General features: G+C 45.4%; 7 protein-coding genes across 7 annotated transcripts; 3 read left to right on the top strand and 4 right to left on the bottom strand.

Moving 5' to 3' along the window:
* Positions 1–2,844: 2,844 nt before the first annotated feature.
* On the bottom strand, positions 2,845–4,875 carry AFUA_8G00100 (putative aspartate-tRNA ligase; the record flags this gene model as incomplete). Its single annotated transcript, XM_742101.2, has 4 exons — positions 2,845–3,375; positions 3,451–3,725; positions 3,817–4,503; positions 4,564–4,875. The coding sequence occupies 4 exons, from the start codon at positions 4,873–4,875 to the stop codon at positions 2,961–2,963; spliced, it is 1,689 nt and encodes a 562-aa protein (XP_747194.1). The 3' UTR covers positions 2,845–2,960.
* Positions 4,876–5,075: 200 nt separating this feature from the next.
* On the bottom strand, positions 5,076–6,299 carry AFUA_8G00110 (putative oxidoreductase, 2OG-Fe(II) oxygenase family; the record flags this gene model as incomplete). The annotated part of the gene is made up of 4 exons (XM_742100.3): positions 5,917–6,299; positions 5,831–5,864; positions 5,308–5,775; positions 5,076–5,135 (listed from the first exon to the last, which is right to left on the bottom strand). Exons 1-4 carry the CDS (start codon positions 6,180–6,182, stop codon positions 5,076–5,078), a joined length of 828 nt encoding a protein of 275 aa, XP_747193.2. The 5' UTR covers positions 6,183–6,299.
* Positions 6,300–6,846: 547 nt separating this feature from the next.
* On the bottom strand, positions 6,847–8,732 carry AFUA_8G00120 (uncharacterized protein; the record flags this gene model as incomplete). The annotated part of the gene is made up of 4 exons (XM_742099.3): positions 6,847–7,041; positions 7,123–8,039; positions 8,091–8,330; positions 8,388–8,732. The coding sequence occupies 3 exons, from the start codon at positions 8,730–8,732 to the stop codon at positions 7,152–7,154; spliced, it is 1,473 nt and encodes a 490-aa protein (XP_747192.2). The 3' UTR covers positions 6,847–7,041; positions 7,123–7,151.
* Positions 8,733–9,010: 278 nt separating this feature from the next.
* AFUA_8G00130 (uncharacterized protein) lies at positions 9,011–10,756 on the top strand. The gene is made up of 3 exons (XM_742098.2): positions 9,011–9,278; positions 9,328–9,564; positions 9,619–10,756. Exons 1-3 carry the CDS (start codon positions 9,103–9,105, stop codon positions 10,607–10,609), a joined length of 1,404 nt encoding a protein of 467 aa, XP_747191.1. The 5' UTR covers positions 9,011–9,102; the 3' UTR covers positions 10,610–10,756.
* A 321-nt stretch (positions 10,757–11,077) lies between these two features.
* AFUA_8G00140 (uncharacterized protein) lies at positions 11,078–13,598 on the top strand. The gene is made up of 4 exons (XM_077805242.1): positions 11,078–11,357; positions 11,407–12,444; positions 12,495–12,668; positions 12,721–13,598. The coding sequence occupies exons 2-4, from the start codon at positions 11,448–11,450 to the stop codon at positions 12,810–12,812; spliced, it is 1,263 nt and encodes a 420-aa protein (XP_077661370.1). The 5' UTR covers positions 11,078–11,357; positions 11,407–11,447; the 3' UTR covers positions 12,813–13,598.
* A 598-nt stretch (positions 13,599–14,196) lies between these two features.
* On the top strand, positions 14,197–16,545 carry AFUA_8G00150 (iron-containing redox enzyme family protein; the record flags this gene model as incomplete). The annotated part of the gene is made up of 1 exon (XM_742096.1): positions 14,197–16,545. One exon carries the CDS (start codon positions 14,197–14,199, stop codon positions 16,543–16,545), a length of 2,349 nt encoding a protein of 782 aa, XP_747189.1.
* Positions 16,546–16,626: 81 nt separating this feature from the next.
* Positions 16,627–17,899, bottom strand: AFUA_8G00160 (gamma-glutamylcyclotransferase family protein; the record flags this gene model as incomplete). Its single annotated transcript, XM_742095.2, has 3 exons — positions 17,610–17,899; positions 16,869–17,545; positions 16,627–16,808 (listed from the first exon to the last, which is right to left on the bottom strand). Exons 2-3 carry the CDS (start codon positions 17,344–17,346, stop codon positions 16,627–16,629), a joined length of 660 nt encoding a protein of 219 aa, XP_747188.1. The 5' UTR covers positions 17,347–17,545; positions 17,610–17,899.
* Between the last annotated feature and the right edge of the window lie 1,067 nt (positions 17,900–18,966).

Consider the following 18,966-nt stretch of genomic DNA (forward strand, 5'->3'; position numbering starts at 1 on the left):
CCTAACCCTAACCCTAACCCTAACCCTAACCCTAACCCTAACCCTAACCCTAACCCTAACCCTAACCCTAACCCTAACCCTAACCCTAACCCTAACCCTAACCCTAACCCTACAGGTCTATAAACTCTGCTAGATATATATATAGTAGATAATTCTTAAGCAGGCCTTCCTCCGCACCTATTTCATCCTACTATACCTAAGCATTTATATATTTTAGTCATATAGTATAGGCAATAAGCTCCAAACCTAGGCCAGCATGTATCTAGATTTTATAGAGTACTACTATAGACAGCTGCTATAAAATAGATAGGTTATCTAGATAACTAAGGTTAAGCAGCTCCCTCTTTACGGCTAGGAGTGGGTAATATATCCTTACAGTCTAGATGTTGAGCTCTTATCCATCCCTCTAGACCTAGATGCCTAGCTGGCAGAGATAGTAGAGCTGTCTATTCCCTATAGCCTAGATCTCCCCCTACTAGTTATTAGGGTGCGTCCTAGTCCTATTCAGAAGCACCTATTAATAGTAAAACCATATTACTACTATCTCTAATCATTCTTATATACACAGAATTTATTACTTTTCTAGGTTTATACTAATCTAAAATAGCTAGCAGAGCATCTTACTTTCTATATACAGGCACTTATAGTAGCTCAGCAGTAGTATATCTAATAGTTAAATATCCTATAGTTTATGCAGTCATAGCAGTTATATTCCTAGTCTAAGACCTTTAATATACTAGTAATATTAAATACAGGCCTGTCTACCACAGACTTTAAGGCTAACTTAGATCTAAATAATATCTAGATTAAGCAGAAGTAGCTTATATAATAACTAAGGCAGATATAATAGCAAGTATAAGTTATATAATATAAGACCACACAGCTCCTCTAATATAAGTAATTTATATACTAGTTCCACTAGCATGCTTAACAGGCCTAGCCATAGATAATAATATTTACTAAATAGGAAGCTGGGATAGTATATTTCTATAAGGTATAATAGTAGTAGCAAGAAGCATAGTAATAACTAGAGTGTATCTCTCAGCAAATAATATAAGATATTAGTTAGCTCTAATAAGAATTAGGTCTAGTAGAATAAGTTAAATAAGTTAAATACATTAAATAAGTTAAATAAGTTAAATAAGTTAAATAAGTTAAATAAGTTAAATATATTAAGTAAGCTAAATATATTAATCTAGTTTATCTAGTCTAATTATAGAGCTTCACAGTTTATCTAGTTTATCTAGTTTATCCCGTTTGTCCAGTCCGTCCTGTTTGTCTAGTTTATCCAGTTCATCTAGTTCATCCAGTTTGTCTAGTTTGTCTAGTTTGTCTAGTTTGTCTAGTTTGTCTAGTTTGTCCAGTTCATCCTGTTTATCTAGTTTATCTAGTTTATCTAATTTATCTAGTTCATCCAGCTGCAACACTTCATTAAGTTTATCCCACATGTTTAGTCTATTTTTAACTTTTAAGATGGCATATTAGTTAGGGATATAAAGACTTTAAAATTAGATGTCTCTCTAGTCTGTAGTAAAAGTTATATATAAAGGAGCTATTCTATAGCAAAGTAACTAGGGAAATAGAATAATATAATTAGTTACTTAATATATAGGCCTATAGCTATAGTAGCTGTAATCTTTGCCTACTATAGCAGAGTTAAATATAACCTATTAAAATATACCTATCCTAATACTACCTATATATATATAATACAGTTATTTAAGGAATCTAGTACCTCTCTAGTAGATTCTTAATAGTTTTATAGATTAGCTTTCTGTTAAGGGGACCTAGTTTAAAGCTTAACCTAGTAATATGTACTAAGATTAAGAATTACTCTGTTATAGTAGGTAGTGTATTTCCTAGTTTATAAACCATTCCTTAATTAGGACAGCCTACTATGGATTACTCTACTACCTCTAATCTAAATAAGATAAGAGACATACTATTCTAATCAGCAGATTTTTCTTGATTTTTAGATATATTAATTATCCTTAGATTATAATAGAAATTCAAAAGTAGTTAGTATACTTTAGGATGCTAACTGCTTTAAATTTCTATTATATATCTTTACCTGTAAATATCTCTACTACTCTTAGATATTTTTTAATAATAATACTATTATTTAATTCCTCTCTTTAAGCTCTATTAAATAGTGTATTTTTTATTAAGATTAGTTGGGGTTATGTTGTTGACCTAAACCCAGAACTCCCTATATAGAAATTTCATGAATACGGAGGGGAATAGATGGCTTGCCTAGGTATAAAGGAAGAATAGGAAGAATAGTAGTAGAATAGAAAAGAATAGTAGAAGGGGAAAAATCTACGGATATCTTAAACTAATGTCTTGATTCCTTAATTGTAAATTTTTTCTAGCTATAGGGTGATTTTAAGGGTGTAATTATAGATGATTCCTTCTAGCATAGGCCATTCGAATATTAAATGATCTCATAGCCGGGTGATCTCATTAATTAGATCACCATTTGCTAATGGTTGAAATCGATGATGATTGATGATGATCTATAACCATAAGGTTAGAACCATAGCGGATCAACCCATGGGTATCAACGATCAACTATAGCATGGTTTTCACCAACACTATGCTACTAGCCTAGGCTAGTAGTAGTAGTAGGACACAGTGCACCTAGTAAATAGGGTTAGTGTAACTACACCTAGCAGGGACTAGGGGGCAACAAAGCAGCCCCTGGGGGGCGTGGGGCCCTGGGACAGCAGCCATGTGAGGCCCCCTGGGGCGCTCACAGGACCAGGCACTGGCTGGTCTGGCGTGGAGGGCGGGAGCACGGGCAGGGGCGGGGGGCGGTCGCTGGGGCGGGCGGGGGCGGGCCGATGGGGACCGCGGGAGCTTGCTCGTAGGTTCAAGACCTTGAGAAGATATATATATGACATGAACGGAAAACGGTACCCAAACTGGCATATTCACCTTATGAATTCTTCGGTGTATGTTTATGGGGCGGTTCTATGTACATCTCTTGGGAACAAGGTAGTCTCACGGACGTCGTCCAGCCCAAGGAAACCCTGCAGCAGCCGATTGACACCCAAACCCAGACCACCATGAGGTGGCATACCAGACTTAAACGCCCCGACATAATGCTCCCACTCCTTGCCATCTGGGTCCATATTCCGGGAAGCCATAGCCTTGCAGACCGCCTCGTATTTGTGAATGCGCTGACTGCCTGAGCAGATCTCACGACCTCGCACAATGGTATCCCATGAGTTAGTGAATCCTGGAGCATCCGGACTTGGATGTGTATTAAAAGGGCGGCAAAATGCCGGGTATTGATCAATTGTAAAGATGTCAGTTTGACCGAGGTAAGGAGATTCGCGGAAATGCCGGCCCAGGGCCGCTTCCTCCTCTTCACTACGGGGTTGATGACCTGTTAGCCCTGGAAGATGGAAAAAGAAACACAAAAGTAGGGTTAACGTCACCGCGCACCTTAAGTCATCTGTGTCCTCTGTCTTGAAGCCGAGCTCATCCCGAAGCATTCGCTTTGCCTCCTTAAATGAGATCCGAGGAATCTTTCCCTGTTCATCCAGACCGATACGAAAGTCCTGTGCAGTGGGATAGTGATTCTGAACAATTTCGATAAGATCCCGATATTTTTTGCGTTCTTGAAGGCCCTTGAGGACAAAGACAATCATTGAGTCCATCAAATCCATCACTTCATAGTAGTTTTCCTCCAGGACCATAGCCGTACCTAGCAAAGTAAACTAGGAAAACAAAAAAGCATCAGCAACGAGTCTCATAACAGGCATGCAATGATGCAAAACACAGCCAAATTGGGGAGGAAGAATTACTCACCTCGGTCAGATGCCTCCCTGACGTACGAGACTTCACCTCAGCCCGGAAAGCAGGGCCAATATCGAAAACACGTTCCATATCCGTGGAAAGAACCATTTGATTCTGATACTGTGCGTTCTGTGCTAACCACGCATCACCTCCAAAATAAGGCAGGTGGAAGTATTCTTTGTCTCCTGCAACTGTATGGCTGATGATACGCGGCGAATGAATCCAGTGAAAACCGTTTGAGCCAAGAAACTCGACAATCAACTGACACATTCCTGAATGAAGCTTTAAAATGGCTCCGCTTCCCGCATTCCGCAGGTCTAAAAGGCGATTATCGAGTCTTCGTGCAAGGTCAAGCTCATTTCTATTGAATGAGGGCAGATCCGGACACGCCTCTGCAATTATTGTCAAGTTGGTCACATTGATCTCAGGGGTGGCTTTGTCGATGTGGCTTTTGCCATTCACCACACTTTTTTTGGGCTCGGCTTCGGCACTGGGAGAGGAATAATTGGTGATACGGACGAGAGATTCAGGACAAAGACCATTCAATCTCTCCCAAACTGATGTGCCGATTGAGCTAGCATCAATATTGGCTTTTATAACGCCTTCATTTGTTCGCAGTTCAAGGGTAACTCGTTTCAGTGGTTCAGTTGTTAAAACGGAATTGACTCGAGCGTCGAAACCTCCAGCCTGAGGAGTAATCTAAAGTGTGTGAAGATGGTTATTGAGGTTCGATACATCGCAAGGTCACAGCTAACTTACAACTGTCTGAGTCATAGCAGTAAACCGGTCTAAGGAGAGACTATGGTTTGAATTCGTCCTCCATGGTGTAAAAAAGAGATAATCGTTATGCAAGGAATTAAGGGAATTTAAAGTTGGTCTGAAAAGTAGAATACATCTTACTGCGGCCATGTACTTGCAAAGGACGAATGTGACAAGTCCAAAACTCCCACAATGACTAGTACAAGTAAGGAACTGCAGCTGGATCCAAGGTTTCTCACGAAGCTCTCTTAGCTCCGCGGTTCTAGAGACAAACAATGTAACTTGGGCGGGGTGCACATCATGGGCAGCCATGCATGATTCACCGCCGCTTCTCAAGGCCCATACTTCTCAATTCCATGCATCACTTTTCACCTTTGAACCCACTCAGGTTGGCATTCTCTTAGGTTTACCCAACTACTTTCTGGTGTGGGTGTGGAGGGTAAGCCTTAGTCATAGCATTCCCTAGGGACTTGAGTTGCATACAATTCTTGTATATGCCTTCTCGTCACCCCTTACACAACCCACAACAACTGATGATTGGCCGCAGGCCTGAACTTCAGAGCTGAGTTATGCTAATATGCTGCAGTATAATACAAGGCAGCACGAAGAAGTCATATTTCCCCTCATATCTTAATATTCTATCTGGAATTGCATCTCTGCTGCATACATGACCTCCAGAATGGACTCATCTTCTGCCAGTCAAGCTCTGTGAGGCCGGAAAAGATAGAGAACCCCATTCCTTACTCTCTTAGCACCTGGTGGTGCAACCACACGATGCACTGTAGAGTGCAAGGACCCATTAGACCTAGCTGCCAGCTCATCGGCAACATTCACAAGGACTGAGCCCCCCACCACAGGAATTGTTAGCCATTCCTCTGTCCGCTCCCCATTTTCATCATAGATTGGCACTTGTGTAGTTTCCTCATCATACCAGAGCAGCGTAGCAAGACCAAAATCAGTGTGAGCGCCATTAATCACCTTTCCGGGTTCATGAATGGGGAACTTGTAGACGAATTTGAGGGCGGTGTCACTGGGAGTTGTGGAGTCGTCGCTCAATTCGGGAATAGTGATGCCGACACTGGCGCAAAGTTCAGCCAGAACTATTTGCAAGGCGCCATGGAAGGTTTCCATTGTTCGTGCGATGCGCTCTTGTTCCGGTTGTAGGGTTGCAGGCAACTCCCAGCTTCCAGCAGCGTACTCATCGCGAGGAATCTAGGGGATGGTGATCAGAGGCAGTCAATTGGTTGTTCTTGCTGGGGATACGCACCTCGTAGTACTCAAATCCTTTACTGGGGTGGTAACTGAGGATTCATTAGCAAATATGAACTAAAAGCTGGGCAGGATCGGTAGTACCCGCGCTCCACCCCCGTTCGAAGGGCTTTGGTCTTCTCTTCGCAATCAGCAGGGAGACTGAAAAAGGCGTTCCCGGCTTTAAATAAGGTGGGAATATCATCAAAGACTCCGTTTGTCCGAGGGCCTTGGAGGTTCAGATAAAACATGCCCTGGGTCCGGCCTGCCTGAACGAGCTTTTGAATTTCTGTCACATCCTTGTTGGCGATAGCTTCGAAGTCGATGATGGGCAGAGAGGCCAGGCTTTTTGTGGGAACTTGGACGTCCATGATGATGAGTAGCAACGCAGGATGGCAAACTTTTTCTCGGTGTCCAGGGTGTTGATAATGTCTAACTTATTGCTCAGTCTCGAACGCAACTCCGTGGGGTTCTATTGTCATTCAGGCACCTTACGCGATGCCTTTCTGTTAGCCACAGGTATTCTATTCAGAATGTGACTTGTTTCTTTCTATGCAGCAGATTATGCGAAGTAACATTAGTTCCAATTCCTCATTCTTCTGACCTGTTCATTTTTGGTTCAGTCCAGCCAGCCACATTTTGGGTTCCGCTCAACAGGACTAAACAATTTAGTCATTCAAACTTATTTCATACTTCACAGCACTTTGTTCAGCAGCTCAGCTCCGCTAGTATTGACGACGCTAGCAAGGGAAGCTGATCCCTCGACCAAACACCGCGAACCTTTAGGATTGAATTTTCAAGGTTGGGCCCCGAGTATGCTTAGACGCCCTTGGTTCCTACCCATCTCCCTTCGCCAAGGAGCTATCCATCTAGCCTATCAAATCAGGTTCCCCCAGGACGGATGCGGGGGCAGAATTTATGACTAGTTGAACCCAGATCTTCAGACTGTATTTCAGGTGAAAGTTTTAGGGTACGCTGTCTTTACCAATACAGACACGTATGTGTATAAGTTATAGGTCATCTTAATGTGAAAGTAGGTGCTTGTTCATGTAATTTTGTCTTACCAGCTCCATGAAGTTTTAGGGTGAATCACTATTTAACAGATGCTGAGATGGCTTTAAATATAATCTATTTAACAGAGGCATAAACCAGCAGATATAAAAGTATGGTGTGGTGGAGCTTGAATGTAGCGTAGTGAAGGTGAATCTTGAGTCCACAAGACAGACAATCCTGAAGAGTTAAAGTAAGAAGATGAACTGGGTAGCAAATCTTGCTGAATCACAAAGTGCTAGGAACATCATAAGAACTCACCCACTGAGAGGAACACAATACTTCCACTATTACTGTTGGATCACGGTGCACAACCATGATCCTCCACGACTTAGGGCACAGATACGACCGGGGCCACTGCGCCAAAGGCCAAGACCAAGGAATACACCATGTGTGATATGGAATGTTCCAATGAGAGGAAAGTTCCCAATCCCTTTCCCTTCTTCAAGCAGAACATCATATCGTCGTTGCTGAATTTGTGTTTGAACAACGTATGTCGTTTTCCCATTCTCCAAAAACGGGTCTCGCATACCCTGAAGAATAGAGAGCCACTCATCCTGGCTGATTTGATCACCGAACAAGATGCCCTTGCCCTTGCCGCTACGAACTGGCTTGAGCATATGCTTGTCCTTGAACAGGGTATCTGATTGACAAGTTGCAATAAAGTTCTCCAGCTTAGTCGATCCGGGGATAATCGTGTGGACGAGTCCCCTGTTGAGGATATTAGCTTGGTGCAATGAAATCACGTTGCGCGAGACAAGGGAATCCAGCTCTTCGAGGACGAGGCCTAGCATGCGCTTATCATGAACGAGGAAAACAGTCCGCAAGTCGTTGAAACAGCGAAGACTGATTTGTTGGAGCATTTCATAGCTCATAGCAAGCAATTCTCGCTGATGGAGTTCCAGTCCAAGCTGATGAATTTCTTCTAAACACTCGCCAACTTCATTGGTTACTTGTGGTTGCTTGCTATCTGGGCTAGATAGACAGTATAGCTTGTAGCCCCCTGGGGTTGCTGCGGGTACCAGCCGAAGATTTTCAGGTGGTATGACTTTGACATCCATGGCCAGATTTTGTTGCAGATATGGAACCCACATATGAGTATCGAATCCGTATTCCTCACCCTTTGCTATATGCAAGGGGAGAGAAGGGTTAACAAGCTTATTCAGACCAGTGATAACCTGTGTTCTGTTAACCTTGTTAGTCTCGTAGAGCGGCACAGGATGACTTACCTTTTCAGGGTCAGTAGCTCCCTTGAGACCATATTTCTCAATGCCCATATTGATCAGAGCCTGCTGGCCGAAGGCAGTAAAGAGAAAGCCGTTTGAAAAGAAACGAGCGTTAATCTCACAGATCCGATAATTCTCAATCTGCTCTGGATCCTCAGAGGATTCAAGAAGAAAATCTGGCCTCCAAGAGCCTTGCACGAATCTGTATGGACGGAGTACATCGGCTCCCAGTCCTTCCATCCACTAAGTCGCTGTAATTAGCAAGCATCTATCGCACTCATGTTGAAGATCTAGACTCACGCGCAGCAGCTTCTCCTCCAATGGATCGATCGGCATGCGCTCTGGAAAGCGAGCATGGACGTCCGACCACCATCTTTGAACGATATCGGTGATGGCCAGCACTAATGCCTCGCTCAGATCTGCCAACTGACGCTGGTGAGCCTCATTACCGAGGATTGGATAAGGTGCCGACTTCTGGTGCGCATCGGCAACCCACGTGTCTCGAGGACTACATTTCTCAAGTTCGCGATGATACTTTTCAAGCAAAGCAGATCTTGCCTCTGGAGCCACCTCCCATGGCCGAGTGAGATTGTCACTGCTTTCAGGAAAGCAGATGCTGCTGAAACTACTGACAGGCTTCTTCATTATGGCGTGCGTGGTGACCAAGGGACGTAAAGAATGTCTTTACAAATATGGACTTCGAAGGATTGACGTTTCTTAAGAGCGGTCCTTGATACGCGCCCGATCCTAGTCTTTCGGGCCAAATACAGATAGCTGTATCAATTGCCCGCAGCTGGAAGCATTGCAGGAAGACTAATCATTCAGGAAATGATCTGGTTTTCGAGTACAAACTAGTAAGGGTTCATGCATTGGTGGGTGACACTGATACCGCGCCCCACTCCTATCCAGGGTGATCAAGGCATTTTAACCATGGCTTCAAACGTATTTAACTGCGTTGAATGTCGCTCAATACTTGATTGTAGGAATCGACGTCTCGATTTTACCCATTCTCAATATGGCGAACGGTTTCAAATTAAGCGATGTTTTGCGCATTGCCAGTATCCACCCTTTTTACTCCGACGCTGAATATCCCCCGAACAGGGAAGATTTGCCCAATTTGCTAGCGAAGCAATGGGGTCCAGACCGAGATTTGAAGTTGTCTTCGTTCCCATTGACCTGGAAAGGGGCTCTGTAAGATTTTGCACTTCAATTTCTTTGGATCTAATGCTGAATAATCTAGTTACAAGAAAATCGCCCGATTGACCACTGATCGAGACCCTCGGAATGGGTATCGGCAACAGGTATACATCAGTACGACTGGCGGAGGGTCCGGCAAAGGATCTCCTATGGTCTTTGCAACGGATTCGCAAGAAACTCGTCAACAACGAGCAGCCATTGGAGCTCTCCTGCGTTCGTGTGGAGTTACGGGACCCGGAGACTGGGTTATGACAATGCACGTCTCGGGGCATTTGTACAGGTAATCCTCAGTGCATATTGCCTGGAATGGAGTATTGGTTAACAAATGGAATAGAGCTTTAGATCTTATGGCCGAGACGTTTGAGGGATCCGGCGCCTCTGTCCTTTGCGCTGGTAGCTTGATGGAACCGGACCAGATGATTGAGATTCTGCTTGAGTACCGAGTCAATGCCATTGCTGGGGATACAAGTCAGATCATGCAGCTATCAAGATATATTTGCACCCTGCCAGACGATACGAGAAAGCAACTGCTGATCAACAAAGTGATATACACCTCAGAGCCAATGACTCCGGTCCAGCGCAAGTTTCTGAGCTCTGTTTTCCCCAATGTGGCTGTCTCGTCGGTGATCGGCAGTGCAGAGGCTGGGCCTTGGGCCACTTCTCCAGCTCAGCTGACGGAGGCTTCCAAAGGGCAGAACTATGCCGACTTCGTGTATGACCAGCGGCTGATGCATCTCGAGGTATTCCCCTTCGACATCGAAGAGTCCGACGGTGCGGGGCTTGCTAGTGCTCGCCCTGTTCCTGATGGCGAGAAGGGTCTACTTGTCCAAACATCACTCCAGAGAATGCGTCATCCTCTCATCCGTTACATCTGCGGTGATGTCTGCTCACTCCATCCTTTACCGGCGTCAATGAAAAACATCATCCCAGCGGAGGACGCAGCTCACTACAAGGTTGCGCGTCTGTATGGACGCGACCGAAGAATCAGTTTCGATTGGTATGGAGAGTACTTCGAATTCGCCGTCATCCAGGATGCAATGCGAACCGAGTCATGGGGCATCTTACAATATCAGATCATCCGGCGGTATAACGGAGGCGATAAGAATAACGTTGACATTGTTCTTGAGCTGCGTGTGCTGCGACATAATGAACCGGGCACAATTAGCACCGATGAATTGACACGGGAGCTACGTAAGCTCTTTTGGGTGTTTGAGAACAACGAGGAGTTGTTCGATTTGAGATATCTACAGAGTTATGCGGGATTCGTCAGGAGTAGTACAGGACGAAAAGTCATTAATTTTATTGATGAAACACAGATAGAGTAGCTTTCACTATGACTACCTATGTCATCAATGTTTTATATTTCTTGATAGGGGTGGTTGGAATGCTCAAATCTGTATCAGTCATTAATATTGAGGTGTATATACCATATAATCATGATAGATTAGCATCTATGGATTGAAATCAGATATTGATGTGTTTGCATATCTATTCAATTGAAATATTCCCCAGTGAATCCATGCCCACTTTGTGTTAGAGGTTTGACAATAACTTCAAGGCAGAGCCAACATTTAAACTATTATGGCATGAAGCTGGGGCAAGCATGGCCTCCTTTTCCCAGGGGGTTGCAGAATTTGAAATATGTCTTGAAATCATTGGATACTGCCAGAGAGGATACAGTTGGAGGCACGTCAAATCTAGAATCAAATAGAAATGATATTACTGAGATTTGAAAAGAATCAGAAGAGACTCAAATCCCAGCTTGGTGTCCGCCGGGTTTAATAGCGTTACATGGGACATTACCCGAACTGACTATTTTATCCTTGCATGAAGATCGCATTCCCGTGGTGTATCCCTGTACTCTGTACCGCTAATCCTTCGTTCAATGCACTTATGATCTCCCTGCAGACTTTCAGGACGATGCAGGTCTAATTTCTCCATTGTTGCTCCTCAATTAATACCCTCAGTCAACATGGGGAAGGTCAATTTCAAGAGTGAACAGATGGGCAGAAGCTGGCGGTCTTCACAATGGTTCATCCTAGTGACGATCGCGATCGCCTTATTCTCGGGTTTGTATGCCTTCTTTGAAGATAAATGTCTGGCAAATGTCTGACTGCGATAGAAACTTTTATATATGGCTTCCTTGTGCCCTTATTCCCATATATGCTTCGGGAGCGACTACACTTGGACCCAGCCAGAATCCAGGAACTGACCTCACTTGTCCTAGCCGTACATGGAATCGTCTCGGTCGTGTCGGGTCCTATCATCGGTCACTTCGCCGACCAATGCTCGAATCGAAAACTCCCACTACTCTTTTCACTTTTCGCCTGCATCTTCGGGACGGGCATGGTTGCTGGCGCGACTTCGCTTCCGGTGTTGTTTACCGGCCGTGTGATGCAAGGCATTGCTGGATCCTCGGTATGGATTATCGGCCTTGCGACCGTGGCTGATACCGTGGGAGGAGACAATATGGGTAAAGTTGAGGGCATCATGATGTCGTTTTTGTATGGTGGATTGATAGGTGGGCCATGCATTGCTGGTTGGCTTTTAGCCTATGTTGGTTATTGGCCGACGTGGTTGCTGCCGCTTGTGCTTCTTCTTCTCGACTTCATCGCCCGTCTTGTCATGGTTGAAAATTGTGCAGTTCCAACCTCCAGCAGCGGACCGGAAACATCATCGAAAGCGGACGGTTCCACGAAGCCATTACTCTCTCCATGTGAAGATACCCCCACAAACTACCCGTCGGAGAACTTCTGGCGCATTATACTTACGGACGTTCGGGCGGTGGTTGCAATCTGCGTTGCCATTTCGGCAAACACAGTTGGCACCAGTTTCCATGCCACCCTCCCTCTTCATGTACAGGAAACATTTGGCTGGGGCTCCGGAAGAAGTGGCTCCTTGTTCGCTTGTCTTATTATGCCGACTGTTGTACTTAGTCCAGTGGCCGGATGGCTGCGGGATTGTTTCGGAGTCCGGTACCCTGCCAGTGCAGCCGCTGTTTTTCAAGCGGTGATGTTTGGGATATTAGGCCTTGCCGGTACTGATCTTCTGCCTTGGACGAGTGCTCAGTCTGGAGGGGGAGCCTTGTACACGGGGTGCATACTTGCCATTGGTGCGGCGCGACCATTCACGGCAAATGTAGGCCCTGTCGAACTCTCGTGTGAGTGATACCTGATTCAAACCCTTGGGCATAGCGTTAACCTTCGACAGCCATTGTCAGAGAATATCAAGAAAAATCACCTGGTATATTTGGACCTGAAGGGGGCATGTCTCGGGTTTTCTCGCTTGACGACGTTGCTGCATCGCTTGGCACGGTTCTGGGCCCAATAATTGGTGGCTTCCTTACGCAGTATAAGGGGTATGATTTTATGTGCTTCACGTGGAGTAAGCTATCTCGTCGACTCCCTGGACATGGATCACTCTAAACTCATCCCAGGCGTCATATACATTGTCCTTGCTACTCTTGTGCTATGTGTCCTTGGCAGAGACCATGCCTCCAAGTCGGACATGTGTGATGAAGTAGCGTAGCAAGAGAAAGTTGTTGAGTTCAGACGTCTCGTTTTAAAGGAGGAGAAGGAGCCATGTGACAACTAAGGCCATGTATAATAGTATAATATTATCGTAATCTAAAGGGTGTATTTGTATGTAAATTGTGAGAAGATCATCTTCCAAAAGAATAATGAAGCTGTGCCTTAATTCAGGATGACTCCAAAATCAAAAGGCATGAACTGTTCACAGCGCAAGGGCCCATTGGTCAGGAACCCAACTTGCACACGCTGATTTGAAATCTAACTTCAGAACTTGCACTTCGGCATACCATGGCCAGGTATCCTTCCTCCAGCCATTATCGGCTACGCTTGCTCTCGCGATAGTCATCACTATGGCCTCCTGGAATCTGCGAACCCTGCGAGTGTAGCTCCTCAACCAAGGATGAGTCCCGTACGCTACGGACTATAGGGACCTCCTCAATAGCACGTACAGACACTCTACAGACCACTTTTAGTCCAGGGTAAAGGTACACCTTTAGGTTCTGACTTCCCATATATAGGGCCCCTTGGCAGCTGTATTTCTGGCTCAGTCACCAATGAATATGTGTCAGGCAATTGTATTTCCAATACCGTATTCTTTCAATACGATACATAAATGGAGGAGGTTCTTTGCAGCTTGCCTTTGCTGCATTATCTCAGTATTTCGCAGATAACTTTCGACAGCTGCATACTCAATCAGATCCCTGCTGCTCGCGGTCGTGTGGACATCAAAAAAAGTCCAACATGTAGCAAATATATGCTTGTGTCAAGATATGTTTTATTGGCGATCCATGTACGTGCTTCTCAGCAGAGATGACGGTATCAGCCAAGGTTGTGATCGATATCGGCGTAAAGGGTTCATACTAGGTACACAATGCATACGGTACGGTGGGCAAGCGTCTTATGATGTGAACACCTTGCAGATCGTGGCGAGCTGAAATTGCCCGTCCCAGTCGTCGACCGGATGCCACTAATCGCGGAATTGCCCGACCCTTGCAAGCTGGCTTGCTGATGTATACAGTGGAGAGAACAAATCTTAGCGCACTATTGTTTGCGACTTTGCATGAGAGCGATCGAATCCTCGGTGAAGCACTTCCAGAAAAGCAATGGAGATCACCACTTGGGACGGGCTTTACAGCAGGACAGCCAAAGCCTGAGAAATGTGAAGCGGGTCCATTGCCAGAAATTTGAGTTGTAGATCAGCAATATTTGCCTGACCAGCTGAATTATTAAAGGAAAAATATATGGTACAACAGGAGCATACGCTGGCCAGCATCGAAGCGCTGCGAGCGAGGACCTAAGACACTTGTTTGTTATGAGCAGTCGGAATGCTTTCGACCTCCTGTTTACAACAAGCTTCTCTCACCGAGGAGTCATCACCCAAGATGGGATTACTTGTACACTCTCTGGGACATCTTATGGCCAATGAGTACGTTCTCATTGCCCTGGCCATGTTATTCTTCCTCGTCACTCTCTCTAGCCGCTCCCATTCAAGGGAACGATCTTCGACGTCAGCGTCGCCCTCCCTCAATTCCACTCGTAAAGAATGTAAAGCACCAAATACACCCAGCTGGGGACGAAGAACTCCGAGACCCATCCAATGGTACCAGGATATGTACTTCCAGATTCACAATTTGGAACAGTATCCGACCGTGCTGGAACCAGCTCGCGATGAGCTCTTAGCAATGATAGCAGATGGGGTCTCGCTCGCCCTCGAAGCCCCCGAGAAAGGAATTCTCCGCGTTGAAAGCTATGATGCCGAACGACTTCGATCCTTCATCAACGGTGAACACGAAAAAACAATGAACGAATGGGCAAGATACCATGATCGCAGGAAACTGGGACTGGGACCGACACTTTTTGGAAACATAGCAGAAGCAAAGAAGTGGCTCACCCAGCGAGCTCCAGCAAAACTGGTCGACGGCGCTTGGCTAAGCCATATACACAAAATCACCACCCCCTTTGCTCTTCGCGGAGTGACGAAAGATGCGTGGCAGATATTGTCCGAAGAGCTTGGAGACGGAGATGTCAACCGAAACCATGTATTCATCTATAACCAGCTTCTGAAGGAAATTGGATGCCCCCTGCCAGACCCCCAAAGCCGTGACTTTATTGAATCACCAAGCTTGGAAGTAATGGATGATCAGCGTTTCTGGAAAGGCGCCGTTGCCCAACTGCTCATCTCACTCTTTCCCAACGAGTTTCTTCCTGAGATCCTTGGTTTCAACATGCATTACGAACTTATCAGCCTGGAAGCACTGATGGCCGCCCATGAGTTGAAGGAACTTGGCGTCAACTCTTCCTACTTCCTCCTCCACATCTGCATCGATAACGCTGATTCTGGACACACAGCCATGGCGTTACAGAATGTGATTGATTACCTCGAACTCATAAAAGCAAGTGAATTACCAAGCGTCCTCGAGGAACATTGGAGACGCGTTCAGGCTGGGTACATATTATCCCAATCACTGGCCGTGTCCCCTTGCGACGGCAGAGCGGTGTCTGGGTCGAGTTCTCCAAGTAACTCGCGGCGTGTCAGGCAAATAGTACCGACTGATTCACTGACTCGTCAAATTATTGAAATTTTCAAGGGCAAGTCCACGGTCTCGCCCAAGTACCATTGCCAAAGCAAAGTAAAGATCGGAAATCGCACACTGGCCGAATGGCTTGACTCCACCTTATGGATGCACGACGATGAGCAAAAGCATATAGAGCTTCTGGGGGCACTTGCCAAGTCGAAAAGATGGGTTCAGCCTGGCATGGGCAGCGCGAGCAAGCTCGTACAGGAATTATCTTGGGGCGGCCGAATGTTCGGGGCCTTCACGAACGAGGAATTGGATGCGCTCATTGCATGGATTGACCTCCTTGACCCGGAAAACAGCAGCTGGTTATATTACAGGTTCACTCTCCGGGCGCCGGTGGCTTCTAGAGATGTTGTAGGCGGCCTTCAAGATCCGACATGCCATCATCTAACCCTGCCAGCTCGGAATGCGGATGAGACAATTGATGGAGCTTTCATGGAGAAGCTTCCAGACTGTCGCTTGGACACGGAGTGCCCAGATCAGAAAACACCTTTGAATACACCTTCCAAAACCCAACTGCCGGATATCGTGGCACTCTGGTTTGCCCACATCGGTCTCCTGGAAAATATAATCAATGTACCCGCTCGAACTGCCACCTCGCTCTACTCCGGTATCCTACTTGCTCTCCGGGCCCAAGCTGGCTTTGCAGCAGAAGCACATGTCCCCGCTGGCATGGCCGAGGTAAGGCGTCAACCAGCCTGTAGTCTGGTGGACATCGGCCTTGAGATAATATCCAGAGCCCAGTGGACAAGGGATGGGAACCCTTCATGTCTAAAAGATGTGTTTGTCCTAGCTAGGAAACAAGGACAAAGTGCTGAAAGCATCAAGCTATCTGATAATATGCTTCGTTGGGCGAATCGCCCCAATGAAAACTTTGGGATTCTTGTTGGTCTGGCACTGGCATTCCTCGGATTGAAAGAGGCTATTGCTGGGTCACATGAGTTGCTCAGCGAGGAAAGTCAAGCTGCATTGAAGGCGATCATCAAAAGGGAGCAAAAGGGGTTATTCAGCTGCTTGCAAGAAATCAAATCTACCGGTGATGGGCGCTACAAAGACATAGAAAAAGGCTATTGCCTTGGAAGATCGGCCCTCGAGAAATTGTTGGGAAAGACAGCCGGGGTCGAAAATACTTTTCTAATGCGCACCGCTTAATAAAATTCTTGAATTGAAACTTAATCGAAATTTTCAGGCTATAGACAATATACTACGTCCAATCAGATCATCTAAAGGGACCTAGGCATCTGTCTCCTTGCGGGAGATGAGGGGACCTAACGTGTATGTCAAATAATCCTCAGACAAGCCAAGCAATCTCGCATCTGCTATTGCCTGTTGCATCCTCCTGCTATACTCATTCGTAATTGCACCGGGCGAGCGGTACATGGGGGTGCTGATGTAGACCAGGGCTTCATGGGATCCTAATTAAGCATGATCTGTCAGTATGTCTACAAGATCCCATCTCTTTAAAGTGAGAGTACCTGAAAGTCTAGTTTCAACCTGGCAAATCTCATCTGAGCTGGTCGGCCTCTTTGTGGCTGAAATGGTGTGTTTCCCATAGTCAGAATCCTTTGTTGCCAGCACTTTTACCACATCAGCAGTCTTCTGACGGCTAAACCTCGGATCTGAGATGGCCTCTAGCTCAATAACAAGCTTTTTTTCAACGAAGAATTGCTTGTCGACCCCTTCGTAACGCCTTAAAGCTTCAACCTCAGATGAGGAAATGATGAAGACAATACCGTGCACGACGTCCTCGGTGTTTCCCTGTATAACATTTCCGCCACCACGGCTATTGGTCTGCCATTTATAGTTGCAAAGTGCTCCTTTCGCAAAGATGACGCTTTCGGGACATCTTTGCGCCATTTGCGTAAGGTTCATGTTGCTTCCGTAAGCAAAGTAAAGGCACGCAGACTCTAGGTCCGAGATAGAAGGAGAAGGCGAACGACCATCTAGAGCCATGTTCGTTCAAATGATTTGTCTTAGTGTAATGAGACTGGGGGCTGTTCTGAATGCTTTCCGGTGTAGGGGAATTCTATTTACATATAAGGACGACTTACTGAATACCAGTTTGCAGGACTACCCCTGTGGGACTTAGTCACTTAATCACCTGCAGTGCAACCTATCTACCTACATAAAAAGGAAAGTTCAATTGATTGACCTGCGATGATACGTCAATTGGCCGAGGCCCACCTTGTTGTAGTTTGTGGGCTCGTGGCGCTAACCATAGGTGAAATAAGGAATATTGTAACCTTGAAACCAGTCCCAGACCGGGTACAGGGTCCACTTGGGATCGGAAGCTCTCTGTGTGCTTTCAGTATTTGTCTAAAACGATTTCTGATAACAGCAAATCTGTAGTAATCGCTAGTAGATAGTATGATTTGAGATCAATAGAAGGCCTGATTCTGGCATTCTATCTACCTACCTATTTATGATCGGCTAAATGAAGGTCCGTAAAATTTCTTCAATTTGGATTCGACAAGTTGTGACGCGTATGATAATCAGATCCTTGAATATTTGGTGGGGGTGGTCTTGACTAACCATGAACAAACTCACAGAGATCATCTTGGCAAATCCATGTCACATGACTGGGTGTAGTTATATCCTTAGTAAAACTCTGTATAGTGATTCGAGCCATTCAATATCCCTACTATACAAATGAATCCTACTATATGATGATGTAAAGCCCTAGTATGCAGCATTTAAATTATTTAATACACCTAAGGGAAAAGAAACCGAAATCTAAAAACACTTTGGTGCTTGTTGCTGGCAGAAAACCATGAAATACTGATATACTGAAAGTCCTAAATCTGATATTTCAATTTTGTCCTGATGGCTTGCTGTACTGAATAGCACAGGGTACACATGCAGAATAACACCATAGTGTGATTGAATATATCCTCCTGCATGTGCTATGAAATGGAGAGTGTTCTGAATTTTGTATTTTTATAGTCAATCTAACCTTTATTGTCTAGCTATGAAATCAACACAGCTTCTGCCAATATATATTCCTTGCGGAACTGATTGATTCAGAACAATATGAGGAAAATAGAGGCCACCTGGACTGAGTTCCATTAGAGGCCGCTCTCCTTATCTCATCATGCCCAAATAGCTGCCAGCAGACCTAAAGGTGTAATTCCGTCACAGGAATTGACCATTCGAGCTGGTTAGCCCCTAGCCCCTCCTTGTCTACAAGTTACAACTGCCATGTAGGCGTATTCATCGTCCGGCCCAGATGCCTGTAGCCGCGTGACACGAAGGCTTAAGGTGGCATAAAAAGGCTTGCGGTAGCAACTGGAATGCCGAAGAGCATGGCAGCAGATAACCAGATTGAAGATCAAACAAGGAGTGTTTTCTAGACTTAGTGAAGTTGTTGGCTCCGTGCTGACGTGTATGGGCTATATCTACAAAGGGATGTGAATTCCCTTACGATCCTACCATCATCCAATCAGGGTATTTGCGCTATACCACTGCTTAGGCAGATAGCTTTAGCCTTTGTGTAGTGTGCTCACTATTATTAGACTTTGTATAACTTGACAGATCAAAAGAGAGGGCCTAGTTGTAGTGCTGGACTACTAATAA

The sequence above is a fragment of the Aspergillus fumigatus genome, chromosome 8 (genome assembly GCF_000002655.1).
Source record: "Aspergillus fumigatus Af293 chromosome 8, whole genome shotgun sequence".
Lineage (NCBI taxonomy): Eukaryota > Fungi > Ascomycota > Eurotiomycetes > Eurotiales > Aspergillaceae > Aspergillus > Aspergillus fumigatus.